Here is a 20,683-nt window from a genome sequence, read left to right on the forward strand (position 1 = left end):
CAATGTCCTCGACAGTGGACAATCCTCTTTCTTTTTTAATTGTATAATGTATTATTGAAATTTTATAGGAATAAAATCAGGTTGATATCTGAATAAATAAAAGCTATAAGACCGTCTAGTAAGAAACCCTCGTAGAAAACTGAAAGATGGGCCTGTCCATGGACATCGATTGGTGACTTTGAAGAAAATAAGAGAAGTAGAAAACCTCACGTAAATATTATGGACTCTAAAAAGAGTCTAAACAGTGTTGTGTGGTACAGGAACGCCCACCAGTGATCGATTAAGCAAACGACATCATGTCCGCTAAACTAGATGTTTTATGGTGGCTAAAGTACATCTTTGTTTCCTTTTTTCTCCTACACAAACAAAGAATTTAACCAACACAAGGGGGAAAAGCATTCTTCCAAGAGATTCCATTGAATTCAAAAGCTACATCAGAAAGGGTTGCAAAGACATTCCTCTGGTATTGCTAAGCTCCAAAACAAACTACATACAATTATGTGAACTGGCCAATCACAAAAGAATCACAGTATGTTTCTTTTACTCATTATCATAACCTTCACTCAAGTAAAAGGAAAAGAAAAGAAAATGTACAAAAGAGCAGCCTCAAAGCACAAAGTATAGGACTATGAACAGTGTGGTTATTCACCTTAAAGAAAAATCCAGCATAGCTTTCTCGCAATCATTCCAGCAGAAAATCTTGCAAAGAGTCAGGGCTGGCAAGAAGGTCAAAAGGTTTTTTCCCTATGGTGTCTTTCAGGATTGTGATCTGACCTTCCTTCAGAAGTACATCCTCATCAAGTGCCTCTATCTTCTTCTTCAATGCAATAACCTCAGAGTTCAATAGCATGTTCTTCTCGCTGTATTGCTTCACTTCCTCCCAAATCAAATCTCTCTCTTCTGAAACTTTCGGCAATATCCCTCTCATAATCGTTAATTCCTTCAGAGATTCTTGGAGGTTATTTTCAAGCTGATTTATGTTTTCATCCTTCTTCAGCATCTGTTATAAAGAAAAAAACTTTACTTTTTTTTTTTTTTTAAAAGTCTGACAACCCAAATCCTTGTAACAAAAAGTATCATCCGCATGAACTTCGTTGTTATGATCATGCTCATTCTTGGGATGCCTTTCTTAACTGCCCAGCAGTTGCCACTATAAAGCATGTCACGTGACTCGTCACTATACCCAATATCATCACTATGATCAATAAGGCTTGTTATCCAAGAACTTGTTCAGAAATTCTACATATACTTTTTGTTCCTCTCTTCAAACTTACAATTCAGCACTTCAAAAGTTCGCTAATTCAAATCCTACAACTACTATGAGTACATTTGATATCCAGAAGAATCCAGCTTATTCCAAAGCTTCTTTATTCCGTGGCATCTGTTAACTTTTCTAACTAACATTATTAATATTCCAGGCCTATTCTGGAACTCAATCTAACCAAACAAAATCATAATAGTCTATGAAGTTTACATCAAATAAGCTTATCTTACACACGTGGATGCAAAATCACATGGTAAAATAATAATTTACATGTATAGCCAATCATATATATATATATTAAACTATCCAAAACTGAGATGAAAGTAAGAATTACCTGAAGTTCAAGATCCTTCAACTTGTGAGTGACAAAGGAAAGGTTGTCTATTGCATTTTGAACTTCAAACCTGAGGATATCATTGCCTCTTACTGCTGTTGCTAGTTCAGCTTGCAACTGCTCAACTTCCAGCTCTTTAGAATAAAGCTTCTCTCTTAACAGACTGGTCAGCAAAGCTTCTGCTTTAAGCTCAGATCTTATTGCATCCTACATAAGAAAAAACAGCAACAATATTATCAATGGGAAAAAGGGATTTTACCACTCCCTGATCAATTCAAGTGAACATATAAACAAGAGTATTAAAATGCATTAATAGGTAACAAACAATTAAAAAATTTGTATTAGGTGTGCTTGCTCAGAAATTTAACAACTTGCAGCAGCAACTTACATCTGAAGTTTGATCATTTGGCGTCACTGATCCATCAGCATCAACACACTGTGGCTGTAATTTAGAAGCAGGTGAAATGGACTTCTTATGCAACAAAGTAGACATCACCTGCAAACTCCTTGCTAGGTTCTCAGTTCCCCGCTTAAATCCCTGAACTCTCACCTCAGTTTCAACAACAAATTGTGAATCCAAACCATTCTTGATAACTTCCACCCACTGCTTACCATCTGGTAGAGGTTGGCCTCCTTTCCCTTTGATGAATTCCAACATCTTTGAACATAACTGGGTGCTCTCATTTAGCATTGATAGCCCTTGATTCTGTAAGCAACGGATGCAGGTCCACAACTCCTTATCTAGCCTGAAAGTTAAAGCAACATTTTCTTTCCCACTACCTTTTAAGCGGTTTAATAAGTTCATATTCTCATGTCGAAGAGAATCAACTTCAAGCCTACAAGATTCTAATTCCCTTCTCAAAGCAAGTTCTACCCCTGTCAACCTCATTTGTTCTGACTGTAATTTAGCCACATGCTTATCAGACTTCTCCGCTGTTTGATTCCCCCCAAGTTTTTCGCTAAAGCCTTCTCGCAAGCCATCAATTGTCTTCTCTTGTTCACAGCAAGTCCTTAGTAATCTTGTAACAGATCTGTGCAACCCTTTGCATTCTTTCTCCTTCTCTTCAAAATTGTTCTGAATGAAAACCCGATCTTCTTCTGCTGCTCTATACTTCTCTTGAAATTCAGAGAGCTTCTGTCGTAAAACTTGGTTTTCATCTTTTATGTCTATCACCTCTGTACTCAGGTCCTTAAGTTGCTGCTCTGAATTTGTCACTGTGATCCTGCTCTCTCTTTCTCTCTCATTAAAAGAAGAAACTTCCCTTTGAAGTGAGACATTATGCTCTGCAAGCTCTCTAACTCGCTCACGAAGCCTCTGCTCTTCTGACTGAAATTTCTCAAGCTTGAATGACCAGTCACTCGACCTTCTATCTAACTCCTTTTCCAGTCCACACTGCAACTCATTCTTCTCCTTCTCGAGTCTTCGGGTTTGAGACTCCAATTCTGCATTTGCACATCTGAGTTCTTCCCTTGCGGAAGCCCTCTCAGCCATTTGTGACTGTAAAAGGCTTGAAACCTCAAGTGCTAAGTTTATCCTCTGCTCTGTTAGGTTTCTAATTGTTCGAATCAACATTGATGCATCAAATTCACCATCTTGAATAAAGCTTTCTTGCTCGAGTTCTCCAGAAAGAAGCATGACCCTCTCCTCCGCTTCTCTGGATCTTCTTTGTAGTTCTGCATCAATGTCATCTTCGATTTCATCAGAATTCACATCCTCACTTGTTCCACCATGAAAATGGTTCCATCTTTGGAACCCTGAGTTATCCTCTACATGATACCCGTTAACTGTTTCATGCAATTCATCCAACAGAGAACTTTTTTGGGCAGCCACATCCGAGTTTGAACCAAAGCAGCCATCCAAGGATCTACCATAAATATCCTCAATCGTAATTGGAGTATCAAACTCCTTTGAAACTGTTTTGGGGAAACCATTAGACTGGGAGAGTCTCTCAATAACATTCTTCGCAAGTCTCCGTGGAGATTCATGCCCAAATCCATTTTCTGCCCAATCTTTATGTGATAACTGAAGACGGGAACTTTTAAATTCCCTAAATGAACAAGCCCTTGGTTTGTCTTTGATGCTATCTGCTGGTGAAGTAGGTGCTGCATAATGAACCCGTGGGGAAAGCCTCCCATTATGTCCAGCATAATTTTTTTGAGAACTGTTATTGGTCCTGCTTCTTTCCTGCTGCTGCTCTCCATCGATGTAGCGGTCCACAATCTTACTTGAAATATTACTAGAGCTAATAGATGACGAGTCATTATAGGTTCTAGAAGAACCAGAAGAGCCGGGCCTCTCTGATCTGTGTACATTTTGAAAAGCTGGATCTTCAAGTCGTTTTGCCTTGTGTTGCCTCTCAGGAGTAATAGTCCGACCACTATCACATAAAGGAACCCCAGTAAAGTTAGTTTCACAAAGCAAATTCTAAACAGTTTTTTCATGTGACATAATTTTTTTAATAATGTCTTCAAAGAAAATAAGCTTCAGACAAGAAGTTCAGGTTCATATAATTTAACTGACCTAGCAGACTCACCGAGATAAATGATCACGTTGCTGATGTAGAGCACTGCTGGTATTACTAGAAGGATATCTATTTCGATCATTCAAGCAAGAAAAATCAGTTTGTCCAGGCCCATCACCAAAGGCAGCCGATGACAACGAGCGGCTCCTTCTAAGACCTGAACCGGTATTGGAGCTCTGGCAATCAGATGCTTGCTTTTGAGATTTGGGAAACAATGGCCTAGGACTCCTAAAACTATTCTCAGCTTTGTCATTATTTTGACTTCTCCCGCCACTTTCCAATGGTTTCTCCCAATAAACTTGCTTATCTGTTGATGCTGGAGGAAACCCATTGTTGTTTCCATTGCAAGATGCAGATGATTTGAAAAAGAATAACTTCTTCATGAGTAAATCTTCAGTAGGAATCGAAAACTAGAGCTCATGAAAGTTTCCAGTATTTAGACGTGATCTTTTAGGCCAAGCTCTAAAAATGATGAGATCTTACTAAACCTGGAATAAAGAAAAATAAAATACAGATCCACACAACCATCACTGAGACTGCTAGAAATAAGGTAAAAAAAGTGAACCAGAAGAGAAATTATAATAAATCTCTTTTTCGGATTTTTAACTTGTCAAAAAAAAGAAAACACATCTCATGCAAGCTCATCAATTTGGATTTCTTTTCCAAAATAAATATTCCAAATAAGAAAATTAAAGCATGTAGTAAGAGAATAATCATTATAAGAGGAACCCAAAGGACTAGTAACAAAATCAACAAGAGTCTGGAATAATAACGTCCATATACTTGTCAAAATAGTAAAAAGGAAAAAAGGCTTGGGAACCAGAGTGCGCATCCAGAAAATCGTCTTCATATCAAATTTTACAACATATCCCTTCAAATAGAATATCTTGAATGTCCAAACAGCAATGTTACTCTACATCTTTAATTTTATCATCCTCATTCACACCAAATGATGCAACACATTTTAAGTGGCTTCAAAGATCAAAAATTAAATGAAAAGATACTTAAAATATGATACATTAGCTGTGTGATTGGGGGAAAAAAAAAATCAGGATGAAAAACAGGATTTTCCATGCCCGACTAATATAAAAAAATCATGAACATCCTACATATTCCAAGTCGCTAAACAGTAAGCAGATTTACAGAAACATTTGACAGACTAACAGATTAATTTGAAAAGACAAATTATATATCAAACCAACTCGAGATCCGTTGGTAAAGAAGCAAAAAAATGGCACACATTTAGAAGAAAAGCCAATAAGTTCAACACATCACAACTTTCAGCCTTTTCCTGGTTCACCACACATTTGAATGCCAAAAAAACCTCAGACATGCTTCCAATAGTAAAGTAGAAGCACCACGCAAAAAATTAAAAGAAAAGAAGAATTTATAATTAAAAAAAAAATATAGATTCAGGAAGTTCTTTATACCCTTTCTTGATGAATTAATCCCATGAGATAATCTAAAAAAAAGATACTGAATATTAGGTGAACTTCAACAAGAGATCAGGAGCTTGATATACAGTTGCCTACCACGGGCTGGGGCAGTGCGGCTGCGGCTGTGATCGTGGGGCTAGGGTTCGTGCGGCTAGGGTTAGTTTTCGTGAAGAGCAGTTTGTGATTCGTGAAGACTGGAGTGCTGAAGTGAATCGTGATTGGGGGGGGGGGGGGGGAGCGGGGGGGAGCGGAAGGGGGAGAAAATTGAAATTCAAAAACGACGTAAAACACGTTTAGTCATTAGTGTGGCGTTTTCTTACCAAATCAAGAGTCGAACTACGTCGTTTTGACTCTGTTTTGGCCCTTTCAGACTCGCTGGACTGTCTAATTACATGTTATTCTATGACAGTATTAGATGTTATTAAATATTAACTTATTATAATATTTTATACCAATGTTTTACTTATATTATTATAAACTTACAGTTTTAATTACATGTTATTATATTAGTTTATAATGTATTCCTAATTTAATTATATACTAGACTTAGTATCAATTGTTATTATATATTAATATTACATGTTATTTTACAGTAGTGGCTTAGTGTTTATACATTAATATTATATGTTATTATAAATTGGTTATTATATATTATTATTACATATTATTATATTTTAATAGTATATGTTATTATACATTAATGCTTATACGTTAGTATTACATATTATCATAAATTTATACATTTATGCTTATCCATAATACATTAGTATTATTCTAATGATACGAAGGTCAATTGGCAGAAAAGGGAAGGGGAAAAATTCACGACTCTTATTACATCATGCATACTCATGATGGCCATCATTCATACTTTTTGAACCTTCTTTATGTTACATAATGATGCATAGCATTAATCCTATATCATGTAGTTTTTCTCATCATTGCAAGAACGACCTTCTTAACGCTAATGACGACATATCCTTGCTAATGTCGTCACGGGAAAAACTACATATTATTGTTGTACTATATTTTCATCAGCATTTTTTCTCTTTCATATTTGACATTTTATTTTATTTTATTTTATCGAAATTACGATATTAATCTTGTCAAAGTTAGACACGATTGGGAAGAAAATTCCAACAACTATTCTTATTCGGTTATTATGGAACAAGGAAATGACAAAAAAAAATTCCGATACCATGTTTTTTGTTAGTTAAATTTATGGTATATGATCCGATTTTTCAAATAAAAACTTGAGATTGAAACTACTTATATCCTTGTATTAAAAAATAAAAAATAAAAATTGAGTCAGATTTTGGAATCTCTCAATAAACGCATGCATGTGTGACGAACGTGGATAAATTTGGGTAGATCAACTTCTTAATTCCCTATAAAAATACAAAGAAGAAATGCATAGACAAATTTAATAACAATCATGAAATTGTAGATTTAGAACAAATCCTCTTAGAGGATACTTGAAAAATTAGATGAGATAGGAGTTTTGTAAATAATATTAAAGTAATTTGTGAATAGTAATAAGATATTTTGAATTAAGTATTTATTGAATTTTAAGAAATAAGAGGAAAAAAGTTTAATAACAAATATTATAAAATTAAAATATTTTTATGATATAATTTTTTTAATATTATTATTGTTTTGGAATTTAAAAATATTGAATTATTTTTTATTTTTTGTTTAAAATTTTTGAAAAAGTTGTAATAATTAATTTGAAAGTGTTTATATTTTAATGATATTTAAAAAAAAATAATATGAATAAAATAAAAATTATTTCCAAATATCTCCTAAGCGTCAAAGAGGGGAACACAATTGATGAGTTATGACATCTTTCAATATAAAAAATAATGAGATATTGAAATATCAAGTAGGTTAGGTGAGAGGGGAGGCTTGTGCTTTTTATTTTGTTTTAGTTAAAGGTAAAGAGATTTCAAAATGCATTTAATCAATACATGCAAATTCTTTTATCGTGTGAAGAGGCATATATGACTCTAATGGTATGGCAAACAAGGGGGAAGAGATTAGTAAGTGGCTTTTGAATGTGTGTAAATGTAATGTCTTAATAGAAGGTTCAACTCACATAGTCTATATTTTAATAGATTAGGTCTATATTATAAAATGACTAATCTGTTAGAATATTATAAAGATGTTTGAAATTTTCATTCACTACCTACTCTTATCAATCATCAAATTAGGATATCATAATTTCTACCCTTACATATTCAACAAGAACATTTGGTCATTTCGTTGTAGGTGACATAGTCAAAGTCCCATATTTATTGTTAAGATAAATTCTGGTATCATTTGTTACACTTTAATATAAAAAACAAATCATATGACCTAAATTCTAAAATAACTAGTCAATTATACAATTTGAGCCCCGACCTCCATTAGAACATTATAAAAAATAAAAAATTCTCATTTTTAAGTAATGTGAGATCTCATGCACCAGCTACTATTATAACTTATTAGAATAGAGTATACAATAAATGAGTAGGAAAAACTAAGAGAGACCCTTTTTAAGCTTTTTGATTGATTTGAGTGGTAAAAATACAAAAATAAGATAAATAAAAACTCGTTTGGTTACACAAAAGATAAGATATGAGATAAAAGTTAAAAGTTGAATAAAATATTGTTAGAATATACATTTTTAATATAATTTTTATTTTTAGATTTCAAAAAGTTGAATTGTTGATTATATTTTGTATCGAAATTTGAAAAAATTATAATAATTATATGAGTTTTATCCCATCTTGATAACCAAACAAGGCCTTAAATGCATGTGCAGAGTTTGTGATGTCCACAAATACTTACAAATAACATTAAACATCGTAAGAGCACTAGTAGTGAGTTCAACAAACCTAAATTATAGCCAAAGAATATCTAAAATGTGAAATAAAGTGCTATAATTGGCTCAATAAATGTACAGTAAATTTGGCCATAGATCATTTGGCTGATCAAATTTATTGAGGTAAAGAGACTAGCTAAATATTATTTTTTGAGTAAAATATTACTTCTCGCTGTTGCACATTCTCTCCCGCGTAGCCAAAGAAATTCTGTCTTTCCCCTTTCATCTCCCTCATTTTGAGCAAAACTCATCGTCTCCCAGCTAGAGCAACAGATTGCCTCCCAGCTGCAGCACCGAACGAGAGCCGCCCAACATTTTTTGTGGCCAGAACTCTCTCCATCGTCTCCCAGCTGCAGCACCGAACGAGAGCAACCCATCGCACCGGACGGAACTCTCTCCATCGTCTTCCAGCTGCAGCACCAAACGGCGACACGACTCCGTGAAAATTTAAGGAGCATCGGTAAGTTGCCAAACTCCAGGAACTCTCTATTTGAATTGATTCTTCTAGTTTTTTTTTTTTTAAATGCGATTTATGGAATCAGTTTTGGTATTGGATGGAATTTTTATGGATTCATCTCTGTTTGAACTCCAATTTTTTTTTTTTTTTAAACCTTTGATTGAATTTCTAGATGTGATTTTGGTATATTGAATTTGATAAAATCAAAGATGATGAACCACTCCAAATGTGTTTCTTTGATGTGGAGGTTGAGAATTTATAGTGGTGTATTGTACTGAAACCGAACATAGATGGAGAAAATACATAGTGGTGTATTGAAACTGAAACTGAAACTGAAACTGAATATAGTGGTGTATTGCTCTGTTTGATATGATGGGGAGAAATATACTTTTTTGTTATATGAACTTCAGAGAGATATATGTTGGGTTATTTTTTTGTCATAAGTTGGAGAGAAATTATCCCAGGCCATCGTTTTTGTCAATTTAGAAGTTCAGAAGTTCATTTGATAGATTATTTTTTTTCATTTTCTTGGTGATTCCTGTGGACCACATTCTAACTGTTTAGAAATGATATCTATTTCCTTATCCCACATCTCTTGTTAGGAATGGATCCATTTCCTTACAATGATACCTACTTCACAAATCTTCTAAATAACAATGACTTTTTGATGAGTGCCATAAATGAACAAGAACTCTCTCCACCCTGAGTTGAGGTTATTGAAATTGAACCAAGTGGATGAAAAACACAACGAGGTAATAATTTTAGTAATGAGGAAGATTTGTTGCGTGTGGAGGGATGGCTTGAAACTTCCTTAGATGCAGTAAAAGAAAAGATCAAAAGAACGTGATGTTATGGAAAAGAATTCATAAGTATTTTGAGAAAAAACAAGAAATTTGACTCTTTACGTAACTACACATCTCTAATGAATCGGTGGTCGACGATTCAACAAACTACAAATAAGTTTTGTGGTTGCTTGGCCTGAATTGAAGGAATGCATCCAAGTGAGTTTAACGAGTAAGACCATGTATGTTTTGCACCTTCTAAACTTATTTTTTAACATGCTATTTTTTTTAACATCTTATTTATTTAAAACCACGATGTTTTATGTATGTAGATTGGCAAGACAAAGGTTATGTTCTTGGAGTTAGAGAATAAGTTTTTTAACTTTGATCATTATTGGCGGATGTTAAGATTCCATCCAAAGTGGGTGGAACATATGGACATAGTGAAGCCGAAGAAGAAACAAAGTTCACATGATTCGACACCAAATTCAATAAATCTAGGCAAAGATGAGGATTTTCATATAGTATTTTCAAATTTGGAACGACCAATAGGTTGTAAAGCAGAAAAAGAGAAATGAAATAGAAAAGAAATGAAAAACTTAAACTCTCTTGTGGTACTAAATGAGATGGCGAAAATTAGAAAGAGTAAACTTGTTCTTATGCAAAAAGCACGTGATCATGGCAATAAAATGTTGTGTCTTAGGCAAGAGGAAGTGAGTCTTAGGCAAGACAAAGTGCGTATTAAAAAAAAAATGTGCTACTTCAACAAGTGAAAGCACATATTGAAGAAAAGAAAGAAGATGAAAGAATTATGATGTTAAATACAAGTGACATGCCTCCAATGCTAAAACAATATTATCTTCAACGACAAATGAAAATACTTGCAAGTCGTGCTGGGAAAAACTAGCTATAGTGCAATTTTATGGATTCATGTTATATTTATGTTTGTTAGATTAATCACTTCAGATTGATCATTATGGAGTAATGTTATATTTATATTTATTATATTAATCACTTCAGATTGATCATTATGGAGTAATTTGATACAACCATAAACTTAATACAACAAGAAATTTAATACAACCATAAATTTAATACAACCATGTCTTATGCAGCATTATATTGTTGCCATAAATGTTCGACGAGATCTGTTTGGAGTTGATAATGGATTCTTTTATCCCTAAGAGCATGATGACGTTGAATGAACTCACTAAATTCAGGAGTAGGGCCAGTTGACACTGGATCATGTGTAGTTTATGGCAACTGTTCATATTCGAACTCTTCTTCTCTATTGTCAGCCCGTTTATCTTCAATGATCATATTATGTAAAATTATCCATACCATTATAATTTCATTGAGTGTTTCAATGTGGAAAAATCGTGCATGTCCACAAATTATAGCAAATCGTGCTTGAAGCACACCAAAAGCACGCTCAACATCCTTCCTTGCAAACTCTTGGGCTGCAGCAAAATATTTTTTCTTGTTTTCTTGTGGAGCTGAAATAGTTTTAACAAATGTTTCCCATTACGAATAAATGCCATCAGCAAAATAGTACCCTATTGCATAGTTATGACCATTAATAGTGTAATTAATAGTTGGAGTACGCCCTTGAGCAAGGTCAAAAAATATAAATGATCTATCAAATACATTTATATCATTATGAGATCCCGGTAATCCAAAAAAAGCATGCAAAATCCATAGATCGTAAGAAGTCACTGCTTCTAAAATAATTGTTGGTTCATGAATATAACCAGAATACATATCATGCCAAGCAGTTGGACAATTCTTCCACTTCCAATGCAAATAATCAATGCTCCCTAACATACATGAAAATCCACGTTTCTCACCAACTGCGAGTAATCTAACAATGTCATCATTTTTGGGTTTTCTTAAGCACTCTTCATAAACAATTGAAACAACAGCTTTGACAAACATCTTTAGGCTTCTTAATTGAGTAGTCTATCCAATCTTCAAATATTCATTAATAAAATCAGTTGTGACACTATATGCAAATATCCTTAGAGCAGCTGTTATTTTTTTAATGGAAGAAAAACCAAGCCTTCTAGAATTATCTCGTCTTTGGACAAAATAAGGTTCATGGGTTTCTACTGCAGTTTGGATACGAAAAAATAGAGAACAACCCATCCAAACCCTCATTTGAAAATATTTGTGAGGATAGATGGGAGGATTAGCAAAATAGTTGTGAAATAGATTTTGGTGGGCTTGCAATCGATCGCGCCTTATGAATCTACGTGCATTTTTAGAAGAACCATGTGAGCTTGATCCTTCTTCTTCCAAAGCAAGTTGCCTCATTATCTCAAATTCTTTGTTAGAATTTGAATCAATAAGTGTTATTTTGTGAAAAAGCGAACGATCCATTGAGAGAAAATGAGAAGAAAAGGTTTCAAAGAGATACTTGAGTTGAAGTGAATGAAATTGTAGATGAAATGTTATATTTTATAGTGAAAGTATATAACCGTTGGAGAATTATAGCCATTAAAAAATATAACCGTTAAAAAATATAGCAGTTAAAAAAAATATCCATTGGAGATATATAACCGTTAAAAATATAGCCGTTGGAAAAAATGAGACTAAAAAAATATATCAAACTCATATGATATGATCATTGAAAAAATATGACCGTTGAAAATATATAACCATCAACGTCAATACAATAATAATACAACTATAAATTTTAGTACATCAATAATACAACCATAAACTTTAATATAATAATAATACAACCATAAATTTTAATATAACAATAATACAACTATAAATTTAATACAATAATAATATAACAATAAACTTTAATGTAACCATAATATTTAATATGATCATATTCAAATTACAATTAGAATTAAAATATATAAAAAGTTCAAAATCAATATTTTAATAGAATAGTAAAAGATTTGTTAAGCCTATTATTTAATGTTGTAAAAACTGACTAGTTAAAATTTGTGAAAGTAAATTTTTTAACTAAATTTTATTTAAAATTTATTGAACCTACTACTAATGCTCTAATATACTCATACGTGTCTATATCCTTTTAGAATTAGACAAATCTTATCAAATAATTGGAGAAGATTTCAAAATGGAACAATAAACACCATTAAAGATATTCGAACGGTATCTTAAAGGGATGAAAAAATATGATTACGGTATCAATTACGACATGAAAAAAATGATTTTAAGTGCTATACTATTTATCACTCGTTCCCAAAGCTTTAGCTTAAATTTTTGAATATTGTGGAATTAATTGAATACGAGAAAGTGGAATAGAAATTTTCTCGAACTATCTTAAAATTAATGATTCAATTAGGAATAGAGTACGTTGCTTATAAATATATTCGTTTGGATTTGAAAGATGTTACGTTTCATTTCATTTCATGTTATTATTATAATTTTTTTAAATTTTTATTTAAAATATAATAAATAATTTAATATTTTTAAATTTTTAAATAATAATAATATTTTATATTTTATTTAAAATTATATTACCTTATCTTATTTCTGAATCGACGCCAGCCTCGTAGAAATCAAACATGTACAATGGCGTGGAACAGCTGATTTGGGTGTAAGCCGGCATCTTACGATTGGTCCATGTCAATGTTGTCACGGCCGTTCTCGTGGCTCGGGCCTACTGTTACTGTTTCCTAGGAAGGATTGGGTATCTGACTAGACTGTAACGGCTAGTTGGTTAGCCTGTCGTTGTTGTACAAATAGCCCAATTGCTCGTACTTGAAGGAAAAATGGGCCGGCTACCTCATGAGCCCAATATCTCTCTATATTCCCTCTCAATTTTCTTTCCTTTTTCTTGCAACCCAAACATCATTTCATCGCAAATTACAAAGCCAAAATAATTATTAACATCTTTCTATCTCCCCCTCCTCTCTCTCTCTCTCCGCGGAAATGGATTCTCTTTCGAACGGGGCGGCAGCCGCAACCATCGCCACTCCGACCACTCCAATCACCATGACCCCTGCCCCACCGTCCTCAAAGCTGGCCCACCTGACGGAGTCCCTGAAGCTGGAGCACCAGTTCCTGCGCGTCCCGTTCGAGCATTACAAGAAGTCGATCCGAGCCGACCACCGCGTCTTCGAGAAGGAGATGTCTGCCGTTATCTCAGGCGTCACTGAAGCCGCCGATGCCGATGTTTCTAAAGATGACGCCGTTCATCATCTCAGCTCTCTCGTGTCCAAACTTCAAGGGCTCAAAAGGAAGGTCCGGGATTGAGAGCCCTTATTTATTTTTTATATCGCTTTGCTTGGTTAATAAGTGGTTAGGAGTTCAAATTCTGGGTCTACTGAGGGAGATTTAATTTAATGAATCTTTGTAAGTTGGTTTCCCCAGTTTCGCACATCAAAATAATTGAATTTCATAGCTGGAAAGTTTATTTTAAAATATTTCCAAGCAGACGAGACAATGAATTTGGACCAAATTGGCGACTATGATCCTTTGATTCGTTCAAGGACCCAGTCAAATTGCTCAAGTAGTATTTTTTCAATGAGCAAATTGTATAAATTCATGGATTTGGTTATTATAAAGAGGCTACCATTGGTTCAGGAAATTAAGAACTTATATTATCCAAATCTTTAACTGGTAATCAAATCTAAGATTGTTGTTTTTACCTTCTTTTGTTTTTGAAGATTTAAAAACTTCAAGTGTATGCTACTGTTTTATAATTATGAAGTTTTCATTTACTTCTTTGCATTAGTGGGTACTCAGATTTAGCAATCTTGTGATTTGAATGGTGGAAGATTTTTTATTTTTTATTTCAAAGCTCTTATGTGCTGATCATTCTCACATATCTGATTTGTTAAGTTGGAAGAGGGAAGTCGTATCGAGAACTTGCAAGCACAGAGATGCCGTGCTCGCCTTGATCATTTGGAGTCAGCAGATGCTGAGAATTTGCCAGATTGGAATCATACACGCTTGAAGCGGATTCTTGTAGACTACATGTTGCGAATGTCCTATTACGACACTGCAGCGAAGCTGGCAGAAAGCAACAATATTCAGGTATTTTGCTTGCTTGTCTTGAATAAATGGGATTTTCTGTGGTATATTCTTGGGGAGTTTTTTCTGCATTATTTACTGAAAGCGCAGGGATTACTTCTCAACGCCTATTTATGGTTGTTTGTATGATTGGGCTTGAAGATATTGGAAAAAATCTATATTTCAAAAAAAAAAATAAAGTTTGCATGCCCAGGCACGCTTGTATTTCCTTCTCACATTCTTCTGAAGGCCTACAAGGTCCGTGTGGATGCAATTAGTTTTTCCTAGATTATTTGAAGTAATTAGCAATACTCACACCTTTGCCACCTTTACATCTTCACCTAATTTGATTAATTTTGATGTCTCAGGATCTTGTTGATATCGATGTATTCCAAGAAGCAAAAAAGGTTATTGATGCTCTTCAGAATAAGGAGGTAGCTCCTGCCCTAGCCTGGTGTGCTGATAACAAGTCAAGGTTGAAGAAGTCCAAGGTATTTCCTATTCTATTGGTCTTCTTTAATAACTGGTGGATACGTGAGTTTGCCAAGACTGTTGCTTGCTCTGCTTGCTTAGAAAAGGCTTCTGCTGCTAGATAGATTGCTAAATGAAAGTTATTGGATAGAAAATATGTAAATTCTATGTCTCACCTTATAAACTCATGTTTTAGACTTCTTACTGTTGGTCACTGTAGCAAAAATTTCCAATGGTAGTCTGCTTGGTTTCCACACTTTTTCCCCTAGACATGAGGTTTTTCCATTTAACATGTTAACATGTTGAAAGATACTTTTTTATTTTTTATTAATATTGAAATAGGCATGGCCCAAGTATACAGGAAATATACATGAGATTACACCTAGTTAGGAGCTAGAAATGGTTACAAGGAAATCATGAAAGTTGAGACCATTAAAGTCTATAACAATGGCCCACATAAATAAAGTCTTCTAGAAAAAACTCTTAAAACTCTTCCAAAGAGCACTCTGGATCCTCAAAATTTCTGTCATTCTTTTTTCTCCAAATGCAATCTTCCACACGGCTGCAATCTGGGTTGAAAGCTACTTTTATAGGCATAATATGCCAGTAATTTTTTTTTTCTTTGGATGGAGCGATTTTAAAATCTGAGTTTGTTACACTGGTATTAGAGTTGGTTTTCTGAACCTATTAAAAAAAGGAAGTTGGTGTTCTGAGCCACTTTTTCTGAGTCTTGGTAAAATTAGAACTTCTGTCATCATGTCATTTTTCCTCAATAAAGATTCAGTTACAACAGGCAAGATTTTGTCAGCTTGTTTGTTGATAAATTGTTTTAATGATGACAGAGCAAATTTGAATTCCAGTTGCGACTTCAAGAATTTATAGAGTTGGTGCGAGCTGAAAATAGTATGCGAGCTATAACATATGCTCGGAAGTACCTTTCACCATGGGGTGCCACCCATACGAAAGAGTTGCAGAGGGTCATGGCAACTCTGGCTTTTAAAAGTAATACCGAATGTGCTAGATATAAGGTGAACCTTTTCTCTTTTGTTCTGAACAATGTTTTTTCCTCTTACTGTAATGGATTAACTTCTTTGATACTTTAACAGGTTGGAAGCGCTATCATTTTGTTATGCGTTTTTTTTCTGTGTCTATCTTGTTCTCCATGCCAATCATTTGCATTTTGTATTTTATCATAATCCCTGAGTGTCAAATGTTTCAATTTGACTGGAAAGTGACAAAAATGTAACCTTCATTACAAAAATGATGAGTGAGACAGTGGTCATTTTTTAGGGATCACGATTTCGAAAAATGTAATTTAGTTATGCCTATTTACTTTTTTTTTTTTTTTGATAAGTAAAATAGTTATATTATCAAAAACGAAGGCAAAAGCCTGATACAAAGTTTAGTGACCAGTTCTAGGTTTGATCAATGGATATAAGGAATTCATGTAACACCAATCCATTGAAGTCAACCGCTATGGTCCAAGTACAAAGAGTTCTAAAGAAAAAAACTATCAAATCCTCAATCGATCTCTCTTTGTCCTCGAACGTCCTGTCATTGCGCTCTCGCCATAGACACCACATGATGCATATAGGGATCATTTTCCACACCGCTTTTATCAGTTGATTTCCTCTCAGATTTTTCCAACTGGCCAAAACCCCGACCACCGTTTTCGGCATAACCCAAGCCAATTCCAATCTGCCAAGAACCTCATTCCATAACCTTCTCGCTACCTAACAATGTATTAAGAGGTGGTTCACCGATTCACCTCCCTTTCTACACATGCAGCACCAATCTGCGATGATCACCCTGCGCTTCCTCAAGTTATCAGTTGTAAGAATCTTACCCAATGCTGCAGTCCACACAAAGAAAGCCGCTTTGGGTGGCGCCTTATGTTTCCATAACTTTCGCCATGGAAACTGAATAGGTGTCTCTTGGGTAAGAGACTTATAGAAAGAGCACACTGAAAAAGTACCTTTAACTGTAGGCATCCACCATAAACTATCTTGTGAATTTCCTGGTTTAATAAAATATAAAAGGCTTCAATATTGCTCATCTCCCAATCTTGTGCCGCCCTATTGAAGTGGATGTTCCATTGAATTTGCTCCCCTGATCTTTCCAGTACATCAGCTATTGAGGCATCACTATCTCTTGCAATTCTAAATAAAGAAGGAAAAGATTCATTTAGAGCCCCCTGATCACACCAAGTGTCATACCAAAACTTAATATGGGTTCCTCCTCCTAAACGGATTCGGGTATAACGATTAAAGACCTCCCACCATTTTCTTATATGTATCCACAAACTCACTCCATGTGTTCCTCTCACTTCTTTTGTACACCAACCCCCCATAGGTCCCCATATTTGCTCTCTATTACCGTCGTCCACAAGGCGTCAGGTTCCTTATGGTATCTCCACAGCCATTTACCTAGTAATGCCCGATTGAAGATTCTCATATTTCTTATGCCCAAACTCCCATTCTAGATGGGGCTACAAACCTTTTCCCACTTAACAAGGTGAAATTTTTGTTCCGCTCCCTGTCCACCCCACAAGAAATCCCTTTGAAGTTTTTCCAACCGAAGAACAACATTTGTTGGAATAGGAAACAGTGACAAAAAATAGGTAGGTAGATTAGAAAGAGTACTCTTGATTAGTGTAATCCGTCTACCTTTTGACAAATATAATCTCTTTCATCCGGCTAGCCGATATTCCACTTTCTCAATAACTGAGTCCCATAGAGAAGCTGCTCTCGAGATCGCCCCTAGTGGAAGTCCCAGATAAGTCATGGGTAAAGATGCAATCTTGCATCCCAAAATACTAGTCAACTGTCTAATATTTCGAACAAGTCCAATAGGCACCATCTCGGATTTTTCCAAATTGACTTTCAGTCCGGAAGTTACTTCAAAATAAAGGAGAAGGACCTTCAAAATTCGGATCTCGCTAGGATCTGCTTCACAAAAGAAAAGAGTATCATCTGCGAACAACAAGTGAGAGACATTAACAAGTCCTCTAGTCGGAGAGCCAATCTTAAAACCATCTAGAAACCCATTCGAAACCAAAGTTGATGACATTCTGCTCAGTGCCTCCATCACAATAACAAAGAGTAAAGGGGATAACGGATCTCCTTGTCTCAAGTCTCGTGTACTACGAAAGAAACCAGTTGGGCTTCCGTTTATCAAGACGGAGAATTTCACCGTTGATATACACCACCTAGTCCAAGAACACCATCTCTCTCCAAATCCGCATTTCTCCAACAGATCAAGAAGGAACTCCCAGTTGACATGATCATACACCTTCTCCATATCTAGCTTGCAAATAATCCTTGCCTCGCCAGTTTTCAACCGACTGTCTAGGCATTCATTCGCTATCAGAACCGCATCTAGAAATAAAAATTTGGGGGGGGGGGTGCAACACGAGGACTTCCCAGGAGGTCACCCATCCTAGTACTACTCTCGCCCAAGCACATTTAACTGCGGAGTTCTAATGGGATCCGGTGCATTAGTGCTGATATGATCGCACTCAAAACATAACAATTGATTAATGCCTATTTACTTCTATTAATAAGATGTTCTGTCTTACTTATGATTATTGCATAGAGGTTGTCCTGACATGGTTATTGTGTTATGAATGGTCACATACAATGGTTAACAAACCAAGCTTTGAGTTCTTAAGATGGGTTCGGCTACTTGTAGTTTATTTAATACGAAACTTTTTTCTGATAGTAGAACTGACCAACTTGTTACCCAATATATCATAAGTAATATCAAAGTTGATTTGAACTTACTGTATTGCTTTATTACTCAGATTCTTTGTTTGTTGGATCATAGGCCTACAAGTTTTTTTTTTTGGCGTCTTCCAAGTTGTCTACAACCCTATTACAAACACACATGCGCTTCATTTTTAAATAGTTATACAAATTTGTTTAGTTATGTGCCAAGATTAACCTGATATGCCCGTAAAAACTGTGTGTTAATATTTGGTATCACTGGTTCCAATTAGATTCTCATATTTGGCCTAGACCTGTGTTACCTTCTTTGATGGCTGTTTGAGTGGTCTTGTTTTGATTTTGGGAGCTGATATAGGTTACTTTTCTTCTTCTTTTGCAGGTTTTATTTGAACCCATACAATGGGATTTCTTGGTGGACCAATTCAAACAAGAATTCTGCAGATTATATGGCATGACACTAGAACCTTTGCTTCATATTTATCTGCAAGCAGGCTTGTCTGCTCTAAAAACTCCGTATCCATATTCAATGCCCCATCTGATATATTTTAGCTATTTTGTCTGCTTCTACCTACCAAGCATCCTCATTCAATGCTGCATTCAATAGTTTGCCTTTTTTGTCTGCATCTACCAAGCACTAGTAATTTTAGCATCACAGTATATCGAGGACAAGTCTAAACGTTCATACTCATATGGTCAGAAATGTACAGCACACGGTAGCAGACATCAAAAGTAAGGACAAAGCAGCAAGCACATTTCACCCGACATTTGTTTATAGCGAAAGATGATATAGGACATTTCCACCCTACCAAACTAAACTCATTTATTTGTGCTGGAAAGTATATGAAATGGTCATTGGTTCAGTATCCATATTTCTGAGTTTATTACAAATAGAACTCAGTAATAAACTCAGAAATGAGTTGTAGACTTATCACGTAAACTTCAGGCACCTATAATTTCATCTTTAGAAAATATCTGATTAACCAACAATAAATTATGAAGCCTTTTTACGATCTGGCATTTGGTTACTGTGGTTTGAGCCTGCAGGTGTGTGAGGGATACCACTACTAGTTTTATTAGATAATGTTTGGTTGCCTTGACCTGATTTAGATACTGTTATGAAGATGATTGCACCAAGGAAGACCCTCTATCACAGGATAATTTTCGGAAACTAGCATTGCCATTACCATACTCTAAGCAGCATCATTCAAAGTTAGTTTGCTACATAACTAAAGAGCTGATGGACACAGAGAACCCTCCCCAAGTTTTGCCTAATGGCTATGTTTACAGCACTAAGGTTTGCATTGTTCCTGTGATAAAGAAGTATGTGTTCAGTTTATGATTTTAACTTATTATTCTTTGGGTTGGCAGGCTCTCGAAGAAATGGCCAAAAAGAATAATGGTAAAATCACCTGTCCAAGGACAGGTTTGGTCTGCAACTACTTAGATCTGGTTAAGGCCTATATATCATAGGTCCTTATATTCAGGTCCGTCTGCTGAATCAAATTGTTTGAGAAATCTTGCCATGATGTCTGTCTATGTTGCAGTTTATTTCGTCTGCTGTAGATAATTCCTTTCAGCAAGAACACGACAGACTTGTTTAAAAAATTCCTGATGCCTTCATTTGGCTCCTGTGGTGGAGACTTGTATATATAATTTCTCATAACATTTGATTACTTTGGCTTTGAACCAAGGCTCTGATCTAAATTGTTAAAGGTGATAGCCATTAGTTTCAATGAGGCAAGAAGATTATTCTCCTCCAAAATGTTCCGAACCGGATCTTTTTTGCAAGGGGAAAAAATAACAAGGACAGTGATGCCGTATACTTTAGAAATAGAAT

General features: G+C 35.0%; 2 protein-coding genes and 1 non-coding gene across 4 annotated transcripts; 1 reads left to right on the top strand and 2 right to left on the bottom strand.

The window, feature by feature from the left end:
* Positions 1–372: 372 nt before the first annotated feature.
* Positions 373–5,800, bottom strand: LOC122289998 (FYVE and coiled-coil domain-containing protein 1). 2 transcript variants are annotated; one of them, XM_043097510.1, is made up of 5 exons: positions 5,653–5,800; positions 4,133–4,608; positions 1,987–3,976; positions 1,599–1,805; positions 373–1,000 (listed from the first exon to the last, which is right to left on the bottom strand). In XM_043097510.1, the coding sequence occupies exons 2-5, from the start codon at positions 4,501–4,503 to the stop codon at positions 683–685; spliced, it is 2,886 nt and encodes a 961-aa protein (XP_042953444.1). In that variant the 5' UTR covers positions 4,504–4,608; positions 5,653–5,800; the 3' UTR covers positions 373–682. The 2 variants fall into 2 exon arrangements, with proteins under 2 accessions (XP_042953444.1, XP_042953437.1); XM_043097503.1 differs by having other exon boundaries at positions 5,551–5,792.
* Positions 5,801–13,469: 7,669 nt separating this feature from the next.
* Positions 13,470–20,579, top strand: LOC122290012 (protein MAEA homolog). The gene is made up of 7 exons (XM_043097521.1): positions 13,470–13,879; positions 14,480–14,674; positions 15,019–15,141; positions 15,964–16,149; positions 19,226–19,359; positions 19,954–20,140; positions 20,215–20,579. The coding sequence occupies exons 1-7, from the start codon at positions 13,568–13,570 to the stop codon at positions 20,314–20,316; spliced, it is 1,239 nt and encodes a 412-aa protein (XP_042953455.1). The 5' UTR covers positions 13,470–13,567; the 3' UTR covers positions 20,317–20,579.
* On the bottom strand, positions 18,522–18,640 carry LOC122293506. The gene has a single exon (XR_006237293.1). It is a non-coding gene; the product is annotated as a 5S ribosomal RNA (ribosomal RNA).
* Positions 20,580–20,683: the final 104 nt, after the last annotated feature.

The sequence above is a fragment of the Carya illinoinensis genome, chromosome 1, assembly GCF_018687715.1.
Source record: "Carya illinoinensis cultivar Pawnee chromosome 1, C.illinoinensisPawnee_v1, whole genome shotgun sequence".
Taxonomy (NCBI): Eukaryota; Viridiplantae; Streptophyta; class Magnoliopsida; order Fagales; family Juglandaceae; genus Carya; species Carya illinoinensis.

Excerpts from the sequence above, each read along its gene's own strand:
- LOC122290012 (XM_043097521.1), top strand. The coding sequence starts at position 13,568 with ATGGATTCTCTTTCGAACGGGGCGGCAGCCGCAACCATCGCCACTCCG. Across the intron at positions 15,142-15,963 it reads CAAGGTTGAAGAAGTCCAAG|AGCAAATTTGAATTCCAGTT; the intron begins GTATTTCCTATT and ends TAATGATGACAG. Across the intron at positions 16,150-19,225 it reads CCGAATGTGCTAGATATAAG|GTTTTATTTGAACCCATACA; the intron begins GTGAACCTTTTC and ends CTTCTTTTGCAG.
- LOC122289998 (XM_043097510.1), bottom strand. The coding sequence starts at position 4,503 with ATGAAGAAGTTATTCTTTTTCAAATCATCTGCATCTTGCAATGGAAAC. Across the intron at positions 3,977-4,132 it reads CAACGTGATCATTTATCTCG|TGGTCGGACTATTACTCCTG; the intron begins GTGAGTCTGCTA and ends TTTATGTGATAG. Across the intron at positions 1,001-1,598 it reads TGAAGGATCTTGAACTTCAG|ATGCTGAAGAAGGATGAAAA; the intron begins GTAATTCTTACT and ends TCTTTATAACAG.